Genomic DNA, 23,457 nt, shown 5'->3' with positions numbered 1-23,457 from the left:
CAAACGATTGATAGAACTACTAATTTTGGATAATATTGCATTTAGTAATTCTCTTGGTCTCCCAGTAGTTCGCTCCAGCAGTTACCTTTTAAAGTAAAATTGTAAAACTGTTGGGTTAGGAGACAACATTCAAATATAGAAGGCCTTCAGGATTACAAAAACCTTAAGGCATGGTGTGTTGGAGTTGTTAGAACTAAACTCTGCATGACAGTAGCTCTCCAGTTTGAGAACTCTGAACCAAAACTTGTTCATTTTTCTTAGCCAAAATTATGATTTTTCCATTTTAACCCTGTGTTGTACTTATTCCAGCTGATGCGGCCTTATTTTTAAACATAATAAAAGCAAAGATTTATCGCATAAAATGATCACAGAGTTGACTGCATAGACTTTCACATTGTGTGTTGAAATATTAAATACACAAAATATTATTTTTATGATTTTATGATTTAGAATTGTATTACATTTATGAACTTTTGTACGTAGGACATTTATGTATGTTGTCCCTTATCTTAAGAATCAGTGAAATGTTATTATTATTATATGTTTGTATATTACTATTGATGCAATCCTGAAGTTTATTACAAATAAATAATCATTTAGATACCGTGTACTTTGATAAATATAATATCATGGCACTGAATGCTTATTGTATTCATATTGGTATGGCACTTCAAGGTAACATACCTAGTTCTCACTTTGAATTTCACATCGGCCAAATTCCATCCGATTCTAATGTGTTGCTTTACAGGGGGCACTATTGATAACACAACAAGAATCTCTGCATGCAGTGCATAAACCACATACTCAACACTTCATTTATTCTTAGAAAAACAGTGCTTTTATTTCTGATATACTGTGAAAAAATAATTACGTAACATTTTTAAAAAATATTGGAAAAATCAAAAGGAAATTAAAAAAACATTAACTTTTGTTGTACGTCTGTCAACCATTTTTCAGCTACCAAGAACAGTACAGTAAGGTCAACGCTTATTTTCTAAGACACAATTATACAGGATACACACTCCTACCAGCAGAAGAAAAGTATTGGAGCAGGAACGTGAGAGTAAGTAAATGAACAGATTACATAAAGATTTTCATATACTCACTCATTTGCACTCACACACAAAGCACACATCCTTACGCGCACTCCTCTGGCCTTAAGCCGGTTTATAAAGTGAGGGAATATAAAAGTCATGTTTTCCTAAGGCCACTCTTTTTATATTATATGTACTCCTTCATGTTTCTTTCCTGTCTTGATGGAGCTTCAAGTTCTCAGATGGGGGATGCAAATACTGTCCAGTGAGTTGAGTCACATCACCCTCAAGAGCCATCACACAAGTAATAAATCATCCGTACTAAGGCTGAGTGCAGCTCAGTCAGATATTAAGATGTTTCGAGTCCTTCTGAATTGCTCTTGGCATCATGACGTCACACAGCCGAGCTACACACAACTCATCCTCTTTGTACCGTACCGAGTCCGAAAGTACCGCCGCAGTGGTGTTTGTCCATTTTCTTACCGTGATTGGAAACACAACAATACTGCATTTAAAGAGTGCATCACATTGGATGAAGTAAAATAATAATTAAAGTTGGAATTACACATGGAAAATATTTACAGGGCTCATTTGTTTACAAAGCATCGAAACGCAGACAAAGACAAAACTATTCGTAGTGACCTCACTGTTCCAAGAACTACTTGTGAAATTGTCTTCATCCTCATGTTCTGATGATCCACATTGCTTTGAAAACGGCATCCTTCTGGCATCTGTTGAAGACAGTTCATAGCCAAAGACCATCTCTGGTCCCTGTAAGGTAGTTTTTCTTTTGTTGTAAATTGGCGGAATACTTCAAGTTAGTTTGTCTGTGTTTGGCACAAATATCATGTGTGTGTATGTGTGTGTGTTTGTGTAAGTGAATGAAAAAGCCTTTCAAGCATTTATAAAGTTAAATTTATGCTAGTGCTATCTTGTAATATCAATCGCTCTTACTTCTCATTTGTTCCAATTCGATGTTTATAATCTTTAAGACGAACGTGATAGCAGCCTGATCTCAGATCAGTAAGGGTGAGTTTGGATACCTAAGGCTGGATCATACAGTTTAGGACCTTCTCTGCTGTTCCCAACCCACGAACCGCCCTGGGTCACTCACGACCTAATATATTCGCAAAGAACAATAACATACAAATCTGCATAATTTCTTTTTCGCTGAGGTGAATATCACCCAAATAAAGACAGACACTCTAACGTTGAACCTTTGGTCCAGAATCACTTACAGAACAATGAAGAAAAAATGGATTTTCGGTAATATTCAAAAACATACGCTCTAGCCTAGTGTGCAAATGAGAGATTACATATCGATTATGGGGGTAATCTAAGCTAGAATACTGGAATGCAGTGCAAACAATGGCCCCACTACAAAAGCACCATGGAAAAGAGTGGGGCGTTCTTGTATACGCATATAGATTTATATATAATTCATTGTTCTGAACTATAGTTGATAGTATGATTGTTGTGAACTAAATGGCTGTCATTGACCATGTCTGAAAACTGTTAAGTGGCTTCCTCAAGTGGTCTCCATCGTAAAGTTGTCATTTTAAGGGAAATATGGATTATTGCGATTTTTAAAAGTGCTTTTTTAAATTGGGTTGGATTGCAATTTTTCGTGGAGGGGATTAGGAACCCGATGCCCTGCTTATACATTATGGTACGGTTCTTTAGTTGTTTCACTGTAAATATAGTAACCTGTTAAGTGAGGTAGCTCAGCAAGCTGCAAATCCAGGCAGATACTGATTTACATGAATGCAGATTTGTCTGAAAACACATCTATATGCTTTGGTTCCAAAGAATATTAGTTACTATTGTAGCTCATGTGCTCTTCGTTTCCTTTGTCAAACCTTCATGTGAGAAGAAATAAAAATAAAATGTGATTTGGAACATTATTATTTTCCAAACATCTGAGACTACTAGTGAAAGCTCTTCTTTTCTGCTTTTGACTATTAAAATGTTAACTGTACATTTTATCAGCATAACAAAGTAAAAAATAATTAAAATGACTTTAAAAATGTGTTAATAAGAAAGTCATATAGGGGCATATGGAATTATGCCCTGTTTTGCTGTAACCACTGCATGTTACTGGTTTTAGACTTTCGGACCTCCCTGTACATTGTGCAGTTTGTCATTAAATGTTATGTTTTAGCTGTCGTAAGCAGACGGAGAGAGATTGAAGAAGCCATTCAAGAGAATTCCTCCATGCGTATCTCTGCAGAGACCACTGTCAAGACTGTTAGTCTAAGAGGCATTCCCTTCATTTCTTATGAATTACTATGCGATCATGCTTATTCTCGGAGCATTCGCACTATTGGACGTAAGATCTTAGATCTCCACTCCTGTCTCTCCTGATTGTGACATTCGCCACCAGCTCCTAGAGCTGGGAAACAGACGTAAAGACGAAGAGAGGATTTTCATTTCTTGGTCTCCGTTCAGACTAAACGTTCTTTGTGTACCCTTCATTTATATGTATTTCTGCTCTTTGTATATGTGTAAGTGTGACTGTGTGTACTTATATGGACACTGGAATACCATAAGTGTAACTTATTAATGTTGTGAAACACCTCCTTCTTACACGTGCGTTTGCATCCTTTGTGTGTGTCGGTGGGAATAATCGGAATGCTGGGAAGTATAGGAGAACCGCGTGGAACTTCCGTATTTCCCGAGTCCCGTCTCTGGGGTTCCGGTACCGCCTCCAGCCCCGACGCTCGGCCCCACCCCGTACATCTCGTAAGCTGACCCACCTTCCAATGGGGCAAGGCTGGGCGGAGCAAAACCCATCCTAAAGGTTGGATAGTGTGACGGGTAGCCGTAATTATCGTATCCTAGCTGAGCGGTAGTGTCCATGAGGCTGCAGTCAGCTGGAAAGTCACTAGTCTGTGGGCCAGAACTGGGTGGGGGCTGCTGAGATTGCCCAGCGCGGGTGAAGGTGTTAAACTGGGCGTAGCTGTTGTGCGAGAGTCTGGAGGGAGGACGAGGGTCATAGCAGCCCGCTCGGGAACCTGGGGCCAAGGTGCTCGGTGTTCCCGGACCTGCAGTCGGAGCTCCTGAGGTACCGCTTACGACTGCAGTGCCTCCTGGCTGAGTGGAGGTGCGATAGTCAGAGTAGTGCATGGATCGGGAGGCTGGACGTCCCTCATCATGGGTGGAAGCTCGCACATTGTAGTAGCCGTTTGTTGGGTCCTGTGAAAAAAACACATTTTCAGTGTACCTCTTGTACGCCAGCACACATTTTCCAGGAAATTATTAAACTTTCTTCTCTCCCACACCCGGTAACCTTTGTGTGAGTTATTCACCTTGAGCTCATAGTCCTGGCGAGTGTCCAGCGTGTCGCTGCGCAGCTCCTGTTTGAGGTCTATGTCATCTTTAAAAGGCTGGGAGGAAGGAGAAAGGGTCACAGAAGGTAAAAACTAAACGACAAGAAAGCAACCAAGAGGGGGGAGAAATGCAACACAAGAGGGAAAGAGGTAAACCAATAGGAGACCAAAAGAGGAAAAAGAAGGATGTGGAGGAGAGGAAGGTTAAGAGAGAAAGAGGATTAAATTCAGATTTGCAAATGTTGTTTCAAAGGAAATCAATTGGTAGAAGTTAAAATGGTTAGTACATATTTATGTTTAATGTTACGTGAGCTCTTTTGATTTGTGTTAGGTGATATTTAGACAGAAAGCATTTATTATGTTATGTCAAATAATTCTATGGAAGGTGAAAATATCTTAAATATTATTGTGACGATTTGCTCTCATTTCCACTAATTCCACTAAAATATTCACATCAACATTTAACATTTTACAAGACTTTTAACATTTTAAAAATCTTGTAACATTTTACAAGATTTTTATATAAAGTATTTGATAGCATTGTTGACAAATTGATTAGGCAGTTGTGAGATACTAACTGTTTCTTGCGCCACCATATCTAGATTCAACTCCAAACCCTTGAACACTATACTAACTAATTAATAAAAAAACATAAACTGTCTGCTTGTTTTAAGAAAAGCAATTACTTTATATGGTGGCTACTTATTTTAAATAATGAATGTGTTTTTTTTAGCTTGTCTTTGCAATCTCAAAGTCCCTCTACATCCTGCAGTTATTTTCACTGCTCTCTGTCAGAAGTACTCACAGAGTACATGGCTTTAACCATGCGTGTCGCCGTGGAGACGCTGCCTGAGTCTTCCTCCAGGCTGTGGGTTTCTTTGTTTATGGTCTCTACCTTGATATCTGGCTTGCCGAGCGTGACCCCACGACGACCTGGAAAATAAACATCTCAGTACACATCTGATTCATGGCAGCCCTAAACATGTGTTTTGACATTAGTGTTGTCGTGATGGATGTTTTTAAATGCGTCTAGTCATACAACTCATGCCTTGGGTTTTAATTTATAAAATTGTATCATTTTATGTCTTTCCTCAGAAAAAGTATTGTCTGTGGATGTATAACTTACTTCCTTTGCGTTGCCTGTATAAGAACAGCACTAATGCTAGTAAACACAGAAGAAGCAGAATGGAACAGCCAACAGTGCCGCCTGCAATGATCCCGACTGGCACTATTTCTAAAGCAAAAAAATAGAGCAGCAACATGGAAAAGTTAAAAACCACAACAGCGTGCCGGTTGTCAGATCATATCGAAATGGCTGTCAAGCGATTAATCGTGATTAATCAAATCCAGGATAAAAGTTAGTGTTTGCATAATAAATGTCTGTGTACTGTGCATATTAATACACATCCATGTATACATTTAAGAAAAATATCAAATTAATGTTTATATATAATTTCAATTATTGGTAAATATAGGTAAATACATAGAAAACTAAATGCCTAAATATTTATACATGTATGTTTGTAGACACAAACGTTTATTTTGGATGCGATTAATCACGATTAATCGTTTGACAGCCCTAAAAAGAAAACTCTTAAGCTATTTATTACTGTATGCCTGAATGAAACATGAAGGTCCACATTTTTAAGCTGGTCTGGTGGCGGTCTACAGTCGCGGGTGGTCCAACAAGACCCAGCGAACACAGATTACGCTGTTTGACTGGCATGTTTTTTGTTGAAATTGCTGTTTAAACTACAGTAAGAAATACTTTTCAGCACCCCAGTTTCCTTTTTGGACACCTAAAAGTAGCGAGTAATGCCAGTAGAGTAGAGAAAGTATGCATGAACCGCTTTGAATGATTATGTACAGTACATATGAATAAAACATTGAGTTCTCAGAGAGTTCTCAGGGAGCATTGACCGAGGTTATTGCATGTAGCCTCACCAGTCTCTTCCAGCGTGATGATCATGGTCCCAGGTCCAAATGAATTCCATGCTGTGCAGTTGTATGTAGACTGGAAGTCTGACTCCATGATGTTGTTGATGGTTAGGGTGGACAGAACAGCTCCACCCTGAGTGGTCAGTCTGCTTTGCTCCACTGTGTATCGTTCTGACAGGGTCCCCTTCTCTTTTTCCCACACGTTCTCTTTCCACGCCCATACCTGGACACAGACAGATTAACCATGATGACAAAATATTTCTCAAACATGTATATCAGTGAAACACTTCCGGGAAAAACAAAATATAGCTTTAAGGTATAATTACAAAAAACAACATAAAATTATATATATATATATATATATATATACGGTGCAAAGTAATATGTCATGTAACATTACTATACTACTGCAACATTTATTACTGTTCTTCCACTATAGTACATTTTAACATAAAAACCATTGACACAAAATTATAAAATAATTCTTAACAATAAGTACCAGTATACCTGGAAAAGAACTAAGTCCTACTCCTTTCAAATGGACTTAAATAGTAAAGTACACAATCTGTACATTTAGTGGATGAGTAAAACGAGATCCATTTAAATATTAAATATTAAGGCTTTTAAAAGCACATTCAAATGCCTAAAATGTCACTGAACTTTATCTTTTTCTAATCCCTGACCCGTGCACACATATTTCACGCAAGTAATGTGATAAATGGCCTTTCCGTGCTTCAACATGGGTCGGAGTAAAAGAGTGAAAGCCACTAAAAACTATTGTATTATTCATGTTGATCTGTGAGAATATTAAAAAATGCATACCTCCACATGTTCATGGTAAGCCTCCATTTACCTCACAAACCAAGACATTTGAAAAGGCTGCAGCATTAAAAGGAATGCATGCTGTGTTCCTTTATTTCATATTTCATAAATCCATTTTTGGAGATGCATTGGTGCCTTAGCTGTATGTCACCCTATATTATAATCATTCATACGTTTCGAGATGGGTTCAAAAGCCAGCGCTACAGGAGAACCATATACAAACACCACAGAGCGCTTGTTTAAACTCAGGTCTAGTTTCAGTTGTTCTTATAGGAATATACCGGGTTTAAAATCACATCATCACATACAATAACAGCTCAAACACACAAAATCACCTTGACAGTCGGTTGCTTACGATTCAAAGCTTGGCACAGCCCATATTTCCCTGCGGAATTTCATTGTGAGTGGATTTTGTCAACACATGTTTGTTTTAAAAGAAATGTGGAAATTGATTTTAGTGGTATTTTACCCGTAACATTTATTTCAAATGAGAAATACATTAACATGCATTTTTTCGTATTTGGCGTTGGTTTGTACGGTGTCTCTGAATTGTCAAAACGCCTCTCAAAATGCAAAAAAATGGTCCTAATTTTTCATGATGGACGAAAATATCGGAGGCAGTTTGACCCAACATGACATCCTATTTATGTTTTAATGTGCGGATGCAAATTTCGTCCTCAATGTGCAATGGCTTTAAGGATAAGAAACTTCTAAATGCAATTAACATAAACGCAATGTAACTTAATATCAAGATAGCTTACAATTTTGTCTGGGGGAGGGGTGCTGGCAATATAACACTTGACTTCTCCCCTCTCTCCTCGAACTGCATACTGGACTGGTTCACTTGAGATAATGGGTGGTCCTGAACAAAGGGAGAACACAAAATCATGTATAAAGGCCACTACTTGTACATGAAGGACCATTAAAGCTTAGTTAGACAACTATGTAAGTTGATTTGGAAAATGGCATCTGCCAAATGGAATTTAAATGTAAATGTTTTACTATTATACCTAGACTGCAATGTTGGTTCTATTTTTTGGTTAAGCTTCTTGATATTTCTCTGGGGATCAAGTGGCAACTCAGTATGAAAATTGTTTATCAAACAAAAATAAAACTATATATCCTTACAGTCAAACAGTAAAATGTTCAAAATGAATGCCCATGTATATTCCCTTGTGCTGTACTGACCATTGACGGTGAGTGTGACCTCTGTCTCGCCCACTCCGATCCTGGGCACAATGGCCTTACAAACATACTGACCAGCATCTGCTTGACTTACTGACTTCAGATAAAGCTGGTTATTATTACTCAATACCTGGATGAGAGAGAAGAGAGAGATATTACATTGATTCCATTGATGCCCGTGAATTTCGTAAATGAGCCCCAATATGTGTATATCTTTGGAATAAAAGAAAAGATTGCAACTGTAACAGAAAGGAAACTTGCTTCAGAAAGGTTGCTCACCATGCTTGAACCCTTTTTTGTCCAGGTGAGTGTGAGCGGAGGATTTCCTGCCCACTTGCAGTTGAGAGTGACATCTGAATCCATATCCACTGTTACTGGTTTGGGCTCTACCACCAGGATGGGACCAACTGCAGACAAAGAAACAATTTTTCTTTAGTTTTGTATGATGGTGTTTCACAAAACAGCGGGTAGACAAATTGTAGCTAATTGCTTAAATCGGTTTGAAATCGGACATTTTTTATGTATCGCAAAACAAAATGGCTTTAATTATACACAAACGCATACTAAGCAGCAGAATGTTTGTAAGATGAATTAACACATTCCATTAAACTGCACACTTTGAATCTTTTTAAGCTGATACTCACAGTGGACATCGACCAGTATACTGACGTTGGTGCTGCCCACGGCGTTAAACACTTGGCAGGACACAGGCTCGGTGAAGAACGAGTGGTCAGCTTTAGTGACAAATAAACTCTCTCTTGCACCCTGTATGACCACACCTCCCTTTGCCCACCTAAAAGAAACAAAAGTGCCAAACAGAGGTTCAGGAGAAAATACATGGAGAGAGCCCTATGAAATACACATAGCGAGTCAGGGACACAAAATATCCCTGATAAAAAATAACATTACATTTTTCATTGCATACAGTTTCACAGCTGTTTCATCACATTAAGTGTGACATACTTGTAGCCCATAATAGGCGGGTTTGCTGTAGCTTGGCATGTGAAGGTCACTCTTTCTCCCTCTAGTACAGAGCGAGGCTCAATTGATAATGTCACTATTGGTGGGTCTGCAGAAAACATTCAGAGCACATAACAGATTCATAAGCAAAGCCACAAATAAAGCATAAAAATGCACATAAATGTTGCTGGAATATACGTAGCTGCGGTTACAGCTTAACCGTTTATTGGATCAATAAGTTTCTATACTCACGGTGTACGTTGAGGGTGATAGTGGCCCGTTTGCCCATGGGCACAGCCAGGTTAGTGGCCACACAGGTAAAGTTCTTCCCTGTGTCTGTGGCTATGGGAAGAATAGGCATGAAGCTTCGTGTGGTCACTCGTTTCCTGTCTGGGAGCAGCTCCTAAACAACAGAAATGTTAATCAACATGAGAGATTTTTTGCTGATGGTGTGTCTTTCTACAGTGAAGGCTACTGAGAATCCACCGGAATGAAATCGTTCTTTGCTGAAGAGTGGATTGTACTAAAAAGAAGCTAAAAGGTTAACACATATCAGCGATTCGGTATCTCACCGTGGTGCTGACGGCCCCTTCTATCGGCAGCCCATCTTTCTGCCACTCTATGATAGAGGCGGGTTTGGCTCCACGGGACACGCAGCTCATGTTGTAAGGTACCCCTGCTGTGAGGAGGACCTCTGGGAAGCCCTCAATCACTGGATCATCGGGAGGAACTACAGACACAAACACACATAGAGTCCATGACACTTAGCAAACAACTCAAAGAAGGCTATCGTATCTGTAACATATCATTGCTTTCTAGAATGTCATAGAAAACAAAACATTATAAAAACCTATACAGAAAAGAAACAATAGCAATAAAATATAACATGCAAACACATATAACTGACCACCTGAGAAATTTACAACAATTCATGAGGACTATAGTTTACCCCAAAAAGAATTTACTCGTGTCATTTCAAAGTTGCATGACATCCTTTTGTCTTTAGAACACAAAATAAAAAATGCGTCTGGTCTTTTTTTGTGCAATTACAATGAATGAGGTCTGCAGCATCAAAGCTTCAAGAACTACTCGAAGCACCGTAAAGAATCGGAAGTGTGCTTGTGTGCTTTCATGTCTTCTAAAGTCATATACTAGCTTTATAAGAGCAATTTAGATGAATCAGTCATGACTACTTGTGAACCTGTCAGGGCGAAATCAGTCAGATGTCAAGATTTGGTCATGGGTAACTGCTTCTAAGCTGCTATGTCTTCAGAAGACTTAAAAGACACTCGACTTTCAGGTAACACTAACTGATAAAATGTCTAACTTGAATGCCTTGAATGTCAGAAGTGCCAAACCAAAAATATTCATATAATTTGGGCTACTTTGTCATAGTTTAATTGTACCTTTACGTTCTTAAACAAGCTTTACAGATCCGGTCCCTGTTCATTGTAACTGCATGAATAAGAGCAACCAATAAATCCCTCATTTGTTTTACTTTAGGAGAAATGACAAAATGATGGAACCCCCCTACCTAAGCAAACACACATTCATAGTACTCACTGAGAACGGTAAGTTTGGCACGTCTGGAACGCAGCGCTGCCTCCGTTGCCTGGCATTCATAGAGAGAGTCATCTGAGAGTTCTGCAGGGGAGATCTCCAAATTAAACTGGCCAACATCCACCAGCCTTAACACACGATATCTCGGCCAGGCTGGAAAAAAACAAATACAGACTGTTAGCTTTTTGTCCATTTATCTTGTAATAGTGATGTTTTCCATCGCTGGGTGGCAGTAGATTTGTTCTGTGATGCACTATGACATGGACATTTTCATCTTCTGCAGCAAGAGAAAGGACAACAATTCTAAACCACACAGACCCCTTTTCTCTCTCACTCAATTTCTCTCGCGCACTCTCCCTCCTTGCAATACTCTGGGATTGAGTTATCAGTATGTGCTGCATAGCTGAGTATGTGTGTATGTGTTTCTGTATGTGCACGTGTGTGTGTGTGCGTATACTGTATGTGTGAGTGGAGGTTTTGTTCACATGCTTTTATATGAAAGCCACGGGGACGGACCAGTGAAGCATCAAAGTGAGAGAGAGTTAGAGAGAGAGACAACCACGGGGAGCAAGAGAAATGTTTCTTATGCCATTTCACATTTTATAACAGAATCTGGCAAATGCAGCAGATGTAGTTTATCAGGTCCAAATTTATCTATTTATAATGGCAGAGGTTAAAAATAACACATCCTGCCCTCACTGTTCTCATGATAGTCCACAAGGAGTGAGAAATGATGAGCGAGCTAGGGGAGCAGACAGCAAAAGAGCAAAGGGGAAAACAGGACAAAAGTTGCTCAGAAACATACAAACAGACAGGTGAGAGAAGAAAGAAAGAAAGAAAGAAAGAAAGAAAGAAAGAAAGAAAGAAAGAAAGAAAGAAAGAAAGAAAGAAAGAAATGCTTTATATCACTGACCCCGGAGGTCTTCTCCGATGCCTAAGGCCAGTCCATCCTTGGTCCACTGCACAATGCCCGAATAGTTGAAGACCACACAGGACAGGACCACCCTCTGGCCCAAAACCACCGACTGGTCTGCAGGCTCCTGAGAGAACCGTGCCGTCCGCACTGAAACAATGAATGGATTGTAAATGATACAATGTTAAAAGTAAAATCCCATTATAGTTACATAGGTTTGTGCATAATTTAGTTTTTAATGTATTTTGTAGGCCGTAATAAGGGATTGTATTACAGGGACGAATCAAACTATAAACAAGGTAGACTGAAAAGAGCAAATTTAACTAAAGCATATTTACACATTGATTCACAAAATCTAGTGCATTTCTGCATGGCTGCATTTTCAAATATATACACTAATGATATTTCAGAGGGCAAGATTTCTCACGCACGAACGACTATGATATGCGTATATTCCTCACACAAAGCTTTTGTGTGGCTTTAGAATACCTACAGTATATACCACAAAGTTAAAGTAAGGAACTGTCTGCTCATATCTGCAACAAAGACAGTAAGGCCTACAGATTTATGACATAAATGAGATACAATTCATTTTATTTTCTGAACTAATAATATCCCTTTCAGAATAGTGAACCAATTTTACAGTTAGAAACGTGAGAGTAAATGTAAAAAGCAGCTGTCACAGTTAATAAGCAAAACACTGATACACAACCATTGAGCATTTTCACTATCATGAGCTATTTGATATATTAGTCAATGAAATACTCTGAAAGAAGGAACCGATCCCTTGATACCAAATTCCACATTTCTTCCGCCGCAAAACATCACATCCACCAGCGTCACTCTCTTATTCTCGGACACGCTGGAGGACATTTGATACCCCAGACAAGCATTAGTCTCCAACTTGTAGAACTGACTTACAATGAAAGCTTTCATTCAAAGTCTGGGTTGTGTATCTTTAATGGGACTGAAATCAAGAATGTTTTAATTTAAGTAAAGGCGAGTCATATTTTCAGATTCTTCTTTCCTTTATCAATGCTTTTCTTTCTTTCTTTCTTTCTTTCTTTCTTTCTTTAATGAGTAGCGAGGTCCTTTGCTACCTCCGTTCTTTCTATTCTTTTCTCTTTTTAACTGCTCATTTTCATGGGATTCCATGTTAACACCATTATGTTGCTAGTTTGGGGCAAAATTAATAAGCAGAGTCGTTGCTTGTGATATGTTTTGTCATTTTTGCACAATTACTTCCAGTTTTCTATCTCTTTTTTATTCATTTTTCTCTCCCCAGCCCTGCATGCCTTCTATTTCTGTGGTCTTCCTCTCTGGTTGGAGGGGGGTTGGAGACAGAATGTCACATTCCATTTATCACATTAAATATCAGCCCTCTGGCCCTCTCTTGTTCTGTCTCTCTCTCTCTCTTCTCTCGTCCCTCTAGCATTCCTCTGTAGGTCCCCATCTCTTTTAGTTTCTTAACAACTGGCATATGCCTGCTTTTCCCCCTTGAACCCTCCCCTTTTTCATGCAATATATCTGATCACTTTGGGTGAAATGGAATGAACTCGAACAAGAGGAAACCTTCTCGAATGACCATGAAAAACATATATTCTGTTGGACATATTCGGATGCTCTGTTTATTCTAAACTCTCTTTGTTTGTATAAGTTCTTTGCTTCCTGTTGTGCAAGATAATGCAGAAAATACACAGCTTGTTGAGAAATCTAGTACTATTGTGGTAAGAAACACCTTAAAACAAAAAAAAAACATTGAGTGTAACATTAAGTGTAAGAGCCATATCCCGGGACCATATTATTGTAGAGACACTATGCACAGTACTGGATTTTTGCAAATATCTGACAGCCAATATTTTCCATAAAAGTTTTCACAAATATAAAAAAGTTCCTATGCTATATACTGTGCTACAGTAGAGGAAAATGTAATGAATGTTTGTGATGATGAATAGCTAAAATGAAAGATTAAAGTATTTAGATATATATCTATGGATACTATATTTACTATATATGGCCCAAACTTCCTGTAGACCTCTGCAAAGAATCTATAATCGTTTATAATTGAATTTAAAACAATATACAATAAAATATTAATACAATTTAAATATAAATATAAATAAAACATAAAGTAAATTTCTATATTACCAGCCAGAAGACCCGCCCACCCAACACCCTATCATCATAGTGGTTAAAAAACATAGTTATTGTTGATGTTGCGTAATAGGCCTTCATTTACTTGGCCTTCCCTAAAATCCATGTCTATCCATTAACGGTCTTACATCACAGAGAAACAATAAATGTGTCAATGCAGTCTACTTTGCAGTTGGTTGCTTGTCAAAGCAGTATAATATTTATGATTTCATACTGCGAATGCTATTTGGTTGCATCCGTCTTCTACCTAATTGACAAGCAATTGTATAAGTAGGCAGTATTGACGCTTTTATAATTTTCCTCTGATGTAAAACTGTTAATGGATAGACATTGTAAGTCTGAGCCTCATCATTTCGGTGCTCTGTTCTCCCCTGCGTAAATTGTGCAATGACAAATATATACCTCTTTTATAGAAAATGATACATAAACTGTACTAATCTAATAGGCCTATATTTATTAACTGGTATATTTGAAAACTCAATTGGTAAAGCATTGATCTAGAAACACAAAGGTCATGGGTGGGGCTGTCAAAAACTCATGTTTTCAAAACACAGTTATCGTGGTCTAAAGAATCCACGGTAACGGTATTTTTGCATTATTTATCTAAATGTTTTTGTAAATAAATAAATGATGTAAAGTGACATTAAAATATGTGTTCTGAGTTTGTCACACAGCAGAAAAGTGTGTTATCAACCACCCAGCCAAATTGATGTCCGCTGTTGGCGCTGAAGCCACTCCTGTCTCTCAACCTGAATCCCCAGTAGGCTATTTGTGAAGCTTTAAACACGCGCGAGTCAATGCGTGCGATATTCATCAATAGATAATCACAGAAGCACGTTGTGATCACGCGCAGTGATCATCCTTCCGTTGCCGTTATCCCCTCCGTCCATTTGCGTCTGCGTTACTGTTTGCTGTGAGATTTGTTTAGTTTGGCAGAGTGAGAGTATGAGAGAGCAAGAAAGCATGTGCATCATGTGAGAGCTAGCAACCCTAATGCTAGGTGCTCTAGTGATAGGGGTGGGGCCATACATGCTTGGATGCTCCATTGCATCCCTTGCAACCTTGTGACTCTTAAACGGGTCATATGGTGCGAATACGTGTTTTTCTGTGTCTTTGGTGTGTTTGCAAAAGATGCATTCTATCTTAAAGCGAATGCTCACCCAGACCTGCCTGAAACACCTCGCGTAACCACACCCCTACAAATCTACGTCAATTCGTGGTATGATTTGACTAAATTTACACAAGTAAGGTGGTCGTACCTGTCAGTACAATTGCTTAGTTGTTCCAAATATGGTAAGAGGCGTTACATTGAATAGAATAATGGAATGTAAGTCGCTTTGGATAAAAGTATCTGCCAAATGTAAATGTACATTTCCGTCACACGCTTGCAGTATTAGACCAATCACTACGCACTGGTTAACACATTGCATTACATCAAACGATAATATTCATTTTAGCCGTGTCATATGACCCCTTTAAAGCAAAGTTTTTAATGGGTGCTGAAATTTTTTATGTAATATGTCTAGATTAAACACAATATTAATCCAAATATAATCATTGTTTTTATTATACCGATAGTATTCAAGTAAGTCAAGAGTCTCATTCATGAATGCATATACAGACTTGTATGATAAAGGTATTTGCCGAATGCATAAATGTAAATGTTATTTAGATGAAACACAATGCAGTAATATACTATTTATGCTATTTATAAATAAAACACCTGGATGCTGTTTAAGAAACTTTCTTTTTCTTACAAGATCCTCCTATTACCCAACAGCAGTAGGTTCCAGTAGATTGTAGTATATCATACAATTAATTTTCATTGTAACATGAATGATGGATGTTGAATGAATTACTGTATAATAATACACATCCAAACACACAGGTAAATGCAGATACTGTTCTGACCTCTGTGCAAACCTGCAAAAAATAAATAAAAAACCAACATCTTCAATCTTACTTGACCTACAAATGTTTTTGCTGCGTATACCTTTGATTCTTAAATGAAACCATTCAAATTCATTGTAAATAACTTAAGGTAAAAAGCAAAACATTTTTTTTTTCATTGTTGGAATCAAAGCATTGAACTTGTTTTTTTTTTTTACTTTGCTGTGCCATGCAGTCAGGCAAACCAGTTGAAAGAATTGGAATTAATTCGCTTTTCATTTAGCCCGACAAAATATGCTTTGCTCTCGGTACAAAAAGACTGTTTGACACTTTTTTATTTCACATTTATTTTGGGCCCTAAGTTTAACAATTTCATAAAATGCCTCACTATAAAAAATGATCTATATACTGGCTCATTATTTGTGACTCTAGGCAAACACATGGAAACAGGAATTTATTGAGGAGCGAGAAAGAGAGGGAGAGAAACAGGGGACACGAGGACAGATACAAATACAGAGACATGGCTTGAGAGGATGTAAAAGCTAATGAGGGAGGGGGGACTTGTATAGTGTTCATTATGTGGGTTATGCTGCAGTGACAAATTTAGAGTGTCCTGATTTTCTAAAGTCACTGATCCCTGGGTACCAGCAGTAGTCCGTGCCACACAGCCAACGTCCTGACCGCGCAAAGACGTGGTCACACACACAGTCTGACCACACTTACATACCACACTCGTGTCAAGAACACACCACTTGACCGACCTGGGAGAGCAGCCTCTCATCAAGGGATTGCCGAATAGCAACTCAGTATACCAAAGAGTTTACATTTGTGAGTTATACATTTGTGGGTTATACATTTTTCTTTTAATTTCTTACCCCAGGACTAATTTTGATGAAATGCCTTTTTAATGCAGTTACAATGTGAAGATGTGAAACCAGATGATGTAATATAAACGTAGTATGATCCTATATAAATAGAGATAAAAATGGGTAAGACCCTCCCACCTCCTTATAAAGATGGTGGACTCTGTGTATTACACATTCAAAGAAAGTTCAATTAAAGAACTGTGGATTTTATAGCAATAAAAGACTGTACTGTGAGTCCTATATAAGTGTGATTTACACCCGAAGCTACAGTATACAGTATATTTAACTGTACTTTGTTTTTTCGATTTGTCTAACTGTATGTCAACTGCAAAGAATTCCTTTGCATCTGGAAAACAGCATTATGAAAAATCTTCCAATTTCTTATTATTTTCCTTTTTCCATAATTTAAATAAACATTTAATGCTTATGTTCTTCAAGACTACATGATAATTGAAGACAAATACCTACGGTATGTAACATTTTTTACATAGCAGCTCTAAATCCAAATAGATTCTCCTTACAACTTTTAATGTCATCACTGATTTGTTAACAAAAAGGGGAAGAACTGCTGTGAATGTATGCGACGAGAGACTCTTCAGTGACTTCATGCGCTCAGACAACAAAGGAGTATGTCTGGACAAGGAATACGTCACCTGCTTGCGGTCAAGGTGCCTTAAGAAGCGAACAGTAAGAGCTGACTTCACCTACCCTATTCACTCTTAAACAAGGGACACACAGCACTTTCATCCTTTCGATGCCCTAAATAACGGACACACAAGTACTTTCATCCCTTCGCTGCTATAATGATTCTATTGCCTATTTCTTTTTAATACGTCGCTAGCCTGCTAATGCGTTCTGTCACTGATAAATGACCATCACATTCATTGCTGTATATAAACCTGTCAAAACCATCATGTACATCCTGTTTTAAATTGATCCTATATCATAATTATTTTGTCATCCTTTGCTCTCTGGGTCTCCACCAATCAGAAACTTTTACTGACGAAATGTGTTGCATCACCATAGCAACAGCTGACGTGTGAAAAAAACTACAGCAAGTTGTTTTTTTGCTTATTTGCTCTGTGTGTGCGTGGAAAACGTTTGTGTCATGTGAGAATATACATGGTAATAATAATGCTTAAAATTAAAGAAGTACCTTAATATACAGTAAATGTTCTTTAGTTAAATGTTTAGTTAAGCCCCTTTACTAGGTTACACTGCAGAGACCATTGCTGTTATACACAGTTCTCTTCCCCCTGCCATTTTCACCATGTTTCGTCCTATTTGTCAATTCCCTCAGTCATCATACTCTTAACTCACCGTTCCATTTCCATGTCCTCCCTCATTCTTTCCTCTTTTTTCATCCCCTTCTTCGCACCTCTCTCTCTCACTCTCTGTCCTTCCCTCTACCCCTCGATCCCTTTTTCCTTGCTCATTGTCCCTCTATCTGCAGCCCACTGTTGCTATAGAAACCGTTCTATTTGAAATAGTAGGGAAGGAATATAATTTCTCGCTGGTTCCTCCTCTTCCCCCATTTTGTTCCTCAGCCCATGTGTTCACGCGTCTCTCTTTTTTTTTGTTGGTCTTCGGCAGCATTTGTGTAGTTGATTTCAACGTTCTTTATTTGCGTAAACCGCTGTTGCAGCTATTGTTGCCATGGCTACTGTGAGAACATTGACATAATATTACATACAGTGACCATGGCAACCTCAAGGGTCATCGGTAGAGTGCTATGCTAATGCTTGGACAGACTGTCCACTTCAAATGGGCCAAGGCATGAGGTATTGGCTAATACGGCACATGCGTCCTATCAATGCACTAAATATTTAGCTTTCCAAATAAATATCAAGAGCCTGGGAATGCCAGATGTGCTTTTTGTGTGTGGGTGTTTGATTTTTTGTGTGTCTGTCAAACACGCATAATGTCAGATAAACTTGTTCCCAGCTGTGTCGTTTATTTCATTCGTCTAACGTACTCTGATACAAATACATTCTTTGCTTTGCAACCTCAAAGACAGACTTGTAATAATGCTTTTAGTGTAGAACGCCATGCTCCCTGTGATTTGTTTTAATTTGAGGTCGGCTGATTGGCCGTTTCAGACGATCAGCCCTCCCCGATTGGAAAACTTCATAGAATGAGAAATGACATCACCATCATCATCAACCACATTCCATTGCATTGGGGGAGGGGAAACGGTGGGAGGGGTGTCTGAAAACTCCCCACACATGCACACATGCACACACGCACACACATCCTGAGAGGAGAATCTCATCAGTGTCTAAAGTACAGAGTGCCTCTTCATCATGTGCTCTTTTAATTCATGTGCTTCTCCATCTCTCTATCTCCCTCTGTCTCTCTTTTTCTCGTTTTTCCCTCGCTCCCCATTTCCCTCACTCGTTCCGTGAGCCCTCCCCCTCCTCCGACTACAGGAATGTAAGAAACACATCTGGAACTTATTAGAGAGAAGGAAAGGGGAAAACGGACTGGGGGATGGAAAGAGGGAGCAGGGAAAAATGAGAAGACCGACAAAAGAACGAAAAGCAAAATGAGGGCCAGAACAAGGGGCCTTTCCACAGAACCATTTCTGGAAAGTAGGAGATGAGCCGAAGCGCAGACAAATATTAAACAACGCAGATACCAAAGACTAACACCGACTAAACACATTGTGAATGAATGAAAGTATATTCACTTGAAGGGAAACACGGCATGATCAAAAAAATATCAGTGGGCAGGGATGTGGGGAGACCTAAATAGGGGGAGGGGGGGTTTCAAAGATTCTTGTTTAAGTCAGGCCTTTGAACTTACTTTTTCCCCCATATTCATTGGAAGACAGACAAAAAGATGGAGAGCCAAAGAGAGGGTGCGAGAGGCCTCTTCTATGAAAGCAGTCGGGCATGAGTAATTGTCGTTTCTCTCCCTCTGACCTAGACCACTTAGTTCCCCCAGCCCCTACCCCCATCAACAACAACAACAAAAAAAAACTAAAATCTTTGTCCCTCACTTTCACCCACCTGACACCAGTTCTAACCTACAGACACAAACATCTGTACTCTCGACTACAGTTACTACATCAGTAAAAATGTATAAACACATAAAGCCTACATACCAATGAGTACCATGTTAAGGGGAACTCTGCTATCAGACTGTGGTAGACGGTGGTAAATGGTCAACCTTGCAAGCTATCCTACAGTGTGACACTATACCGACGAAAATGATTTTGTATACATATTATCAATTACTCAAGATTAAAAGTTGTAGAACGCATGTGGACGGGAATACTCAATTTCAGGGGTATTCCCAAACCTGCTCCTGGCCTGGATTGCAACATTCTTGAAGAGTTTAGTTCAAATGACTATAAATGTGTAAATGCTTGTGTAAATGGAAAGCAGTTCATATGAGTATCTCTGGGATTTAATACCAGCTATTTATTGTTCTCTCATATTGGTAAGAAATTGTAATACAATGGAAAATCTTGCTGACACTGCACATGTGCATATGAGGTTGAAGGAGTCTTTAAAGAGAAAAAGGGAGAAAAATTAAAATAAAATCGACTTAATGTCAATGCCCTACATGAACACAGCAATAAGGCACTGTTGCTGACACTACAGTAGATTGATTGATAATAAAGAACGTTGTAAGGGTTAATAATTACAGTACATTTAGAGAGAAGCAGAGTGAGTCATGGAACTTCCTCAGGTTCTCATGCAAGATGTCTTTGGCTGCTTTAATGCAGTGGTCTTACATGACTTTTATCAAGCACTAAACTATCAAACTCTTTAGTCATGGGTTAGATTTTTTCGATGTACATTTTATAAAGACGAACATTGGTAACCAAACAACTGTGGCCACATTGACATCATTGTATGGACACAAAACCATGCAGACACTTTTGTGTCCAAAAAAGTCATACAGGCTTTGATCAACATGCGGGAGAATACATGATGAAAGAATTTTCTTTTTTCGTTTATCCCTTTAAAGCGCCACACTTGGGTGCAAGAGGTGCATTGTTGTCATCACAATTCCAACGGTCCCTATTCATCTCTGTAAAAGTCATTTTAGAAATGCACTTATCTGGCATCGCTAAGGGCAGGAGGAAGAATGTTAAGGGCGTATTTACATGCCAAGTAATGTTCCTCCATGACCTGGGTCCTGTTGGGTACCTTATCATTCTGTGAGCCTCACTGATACCTCAATTCGTTTCACTTTAAGATTTAATAATAATAAATCTTTGCAAATTACATCAGTGCATACTGTACAACTGCTCAGACAAAACCAATGCAGTCAAAACGTAATGTGTTCCGGGCATCATATTAGACATGTGCATTGTTACCTGCACGTTGTGCATTAGATACAGCTTATTCAAATAAATCAATTCAAAGGATGTCTACATTGTTCATTTATCCAGTCATTGTTTATTACTGAATATTAATGAGCTACTAGTTTTAATATGGCATCCTATTGAACACGGTCAAAAAGTCGCAGTGAGAAAAATCCGCCTCGAGTTTGTCGCATGCTGACGTTTAAAGCATCTGACTGGTTGACACCTCAACCTGTTTTGACAAGGTAGGCTAGTTCTCAATAAATGTTTCTTTTTTCCTGGACTGTAAATTACTACGCACACCGATTTACCACATTGTGATAATGGTTACATCATCTGCTGTACCTTAAAACACGCCCCTCAACTACGATGGAGTGGTCCATACCTGCTCTCCCTTTCTGACTCACTCGCGCACACACACATGAAGTGTGTCACGGCAGACAATAGAAAGAAAGGGTGTCCGCATAGGCGCGATCACGGTAAAAGATGCTGTAATCTAACAGGTAGAGCTGTCGCCTAGCAACCCGCTGGCTACATTGAAACACGGGCCCCTGAATTTCTACTACGCAAGGACATCATTTGGCACACGTATTGTGTGCATTTACAGCCGTCTATATAATGGCAATTTGTGATCATTCCATGTTCGACGGCGTCGTTTGAAATGCTGAAACGACCTGCAAAACCCACAGACAGGAAGCTCTGCGTTTCTTTTAGCAGGCGTCTGTTAAGTAAAGCCTTCGCATGTGTGCGTCCTTTCTCCCTCAAACCTCTCTCCCAATTTGTATTCTCACGATGAGATGATGTCTGACGGGAGAGATTGCCGCTTTTCACTCTTCCGCACAAGCCGAGTTTTACAATTTAGTCATAATGGTCTCGAAAGACCGCTCCGTTAACTTTGAGCGTTGAAAGCAAAGGTCAATTTTGCATCTTTCCGACCGGAGAGACATGAAAGCTCTACAATCCACCTCACACATTGCCCCGCTTCTCTCTCTGTCTCGCACACGCACGCAGAGAGAGAGAGAGAGAGAGAGAGAGAGAGAGAGAGAGAGAGAGAGAGAGAGAGAGAGAGCACTACTTTTAGCACGAGTTTAAGCGGAACATTCGTTAAATCCGCTAGCGTCTTACCTCTGTGAAAACTCAACGCCAAACTCAGAAGCAGCAGCAGTCCCTGCATGGTTCAGCCGAGCTCAACCCTCCGCATGGGGAGCGTCAAAAATCCCTCCAATGGTGGATTATAATCCTTCCATCAACGGGTGTGAAAATATATCTCCTTTATAATCCCCCTTCTCTACTTTTTTATCGCATTTCTAGTCGTTTTTTGTTCCCGTCTTTCCCGCTTCTGCCCTCCTCTCATGCGTCCTCAGCCACGCTCCCGTTTCTTATTAGTGGCACATTCCTTGTACATCTCTCTCTCTCTCTCTCTCTCTCTCTCTCTCTCTCTCTCTCTCTCTCTCTCTCTCTCTCTCTCTCTCTGTATTTCGTGTCAGCAGCTGCTCCCCTCCCTTTCTGTTTCTTTACACCCAGCCCAGTTCGGTTGCCCCCCCTCTGGAAGTCCAAAGAGACAAACAGAATAGACCCCGCGGGTGCGAAACAATCCTTCAAGCTAAACTTTCTCATTTGTGCGCATTGGCCTCGCATCTCGAGTATGTATGAGTGTGAATATAAGTGAAAGAATTCTGAATAGTAAGAAATAGGTATCTATGGGCACTGTATGCCAGGGTGGCATAATCGGCGTCAAAAGTTAAGATTGTCAAAGGATGCGACTAAGGGTTGACAATATAATATCTCAGACCACTCGACTGGTAAACATAAATCCCCGTGGCTGTCATTACTTCAGAACGATGGTATCGAAACAAAAACTAATAATTAACTGTGTGTGTGCTGTGCCATCTGGTGGAGAGTGTTTGAAATATAAGGTACATCTATACCCTTCGTTGTCCTTTGGATTATTTCTTTCCAATATAAGAAAACAGAAACTGCAATAACATGTAGTTTGGATTTTTGAACAATTGCTGGTAGGGAGGATCACATCGACAAATTTGTCATCGATAACTAGTGGTAATGCAGTAGCATTTTAAACCCCTGTTCATGTTTTTAAAACATGTTTAAAAAAGGCCAAGAACATTACTGTGCCCAGGCAAACTGTAATTGCAAACTTGTAAAAATAGTATATAATATTTTTAATGATTTGGATTTTTATTTGGATTAAAAATGGAGAACATGTTGATAAAATAGCCAACAACAAAAAGAAACCCATCAATAATTTGCCAAAACTCTGCTTGCCAGACACAATACTCACTTTGCTAAAATATTTCTTCTGAAAACAAATCTTTAAATCTGAAAGTGAATGGTCGTATATCAAAATATAATTCATTTATTTTTTAAATGGTTGACCAAATATGAAGCCATAATAACATATGTTATTGCATAGTTTTAATAACTAAATCCACCGAAGGGGGTCGAGCTTTCTCATACGTAGCAACTAAAC

At 39.0% G+C, this 23,457-nt stretch overlaps 1 protein-coding gene across 2 annotated transcripts; it reads right to left on the bottom strand.

The window, feature by feature from the left end:
- Positions 1 to 817: 817 nt before the first annotated feature.
- On the bottom strand, positions 818 to 22,401 carry kirrel1a (kirre like nephrin family adhesion molecule 1a). 2 transcript variants are annotated; one of them, XM_079465491.1, is made up of 15 exons: positions 22,095 to 22,359; positions 11,742 to 11,891; positions 10,832 to 10,981; positions 9,841 to 9,998; positions 9,521 to 9,671; positions 9,272 to 9,377; positions 8,953 to 9,101; positions 8,588 to 8,715; positions 8,312 to 8,438; positions 7,885 to 7,985; positions 6,308 to 6,524; positions 5,490 to 5,597; positions 5,169 to 5,296; positions 4,343 to 4,456; positions 818 to 4,229 (listed from the first exon to the last, which is right to left on the bottom strand). In XM_079465491.1, the coding sequence occupies exons 1-15, from the start codon at positions 22,141 to 22,143 to the stop codon at positions 3,618 to 3,620; spliced, it is 2,448 nt and encodes an 815-aa protein (XP_079321617.1). In that variant the 5' UTR covers positions 22,144 to 22,359; the 3' UTR covers positions 818 to 3,617. The 2 variants fall into 2 exon arrangements, with proteins under 2 accessions (XP_079321617.1, XP_079321618.1); XM_079465492.1 differs by having other exon boundaries at positions 825 to 4,229; positions 4,343 to 4,420; positions 22,095 to 22,401.
- Positions 22,402 to 23,457: the final 1,056 nt, after the last annotated feature.

Source organism: Barbatula barbatula, assembly GCF_947034865.1.
Source record: "Barbatula barbatula genome assembly, chromosome: 1".
NCBI lineage: Eukaryota > Metazoa > Chordata > Actinopteri > Cypriniformes > Nemacheilidae > Barbatula > Barbatula barbatula.
Note: the sequence above shows the minus strand (reverse complement) of the source record. Positions and strands in the feature narration are given on the sequence as shown.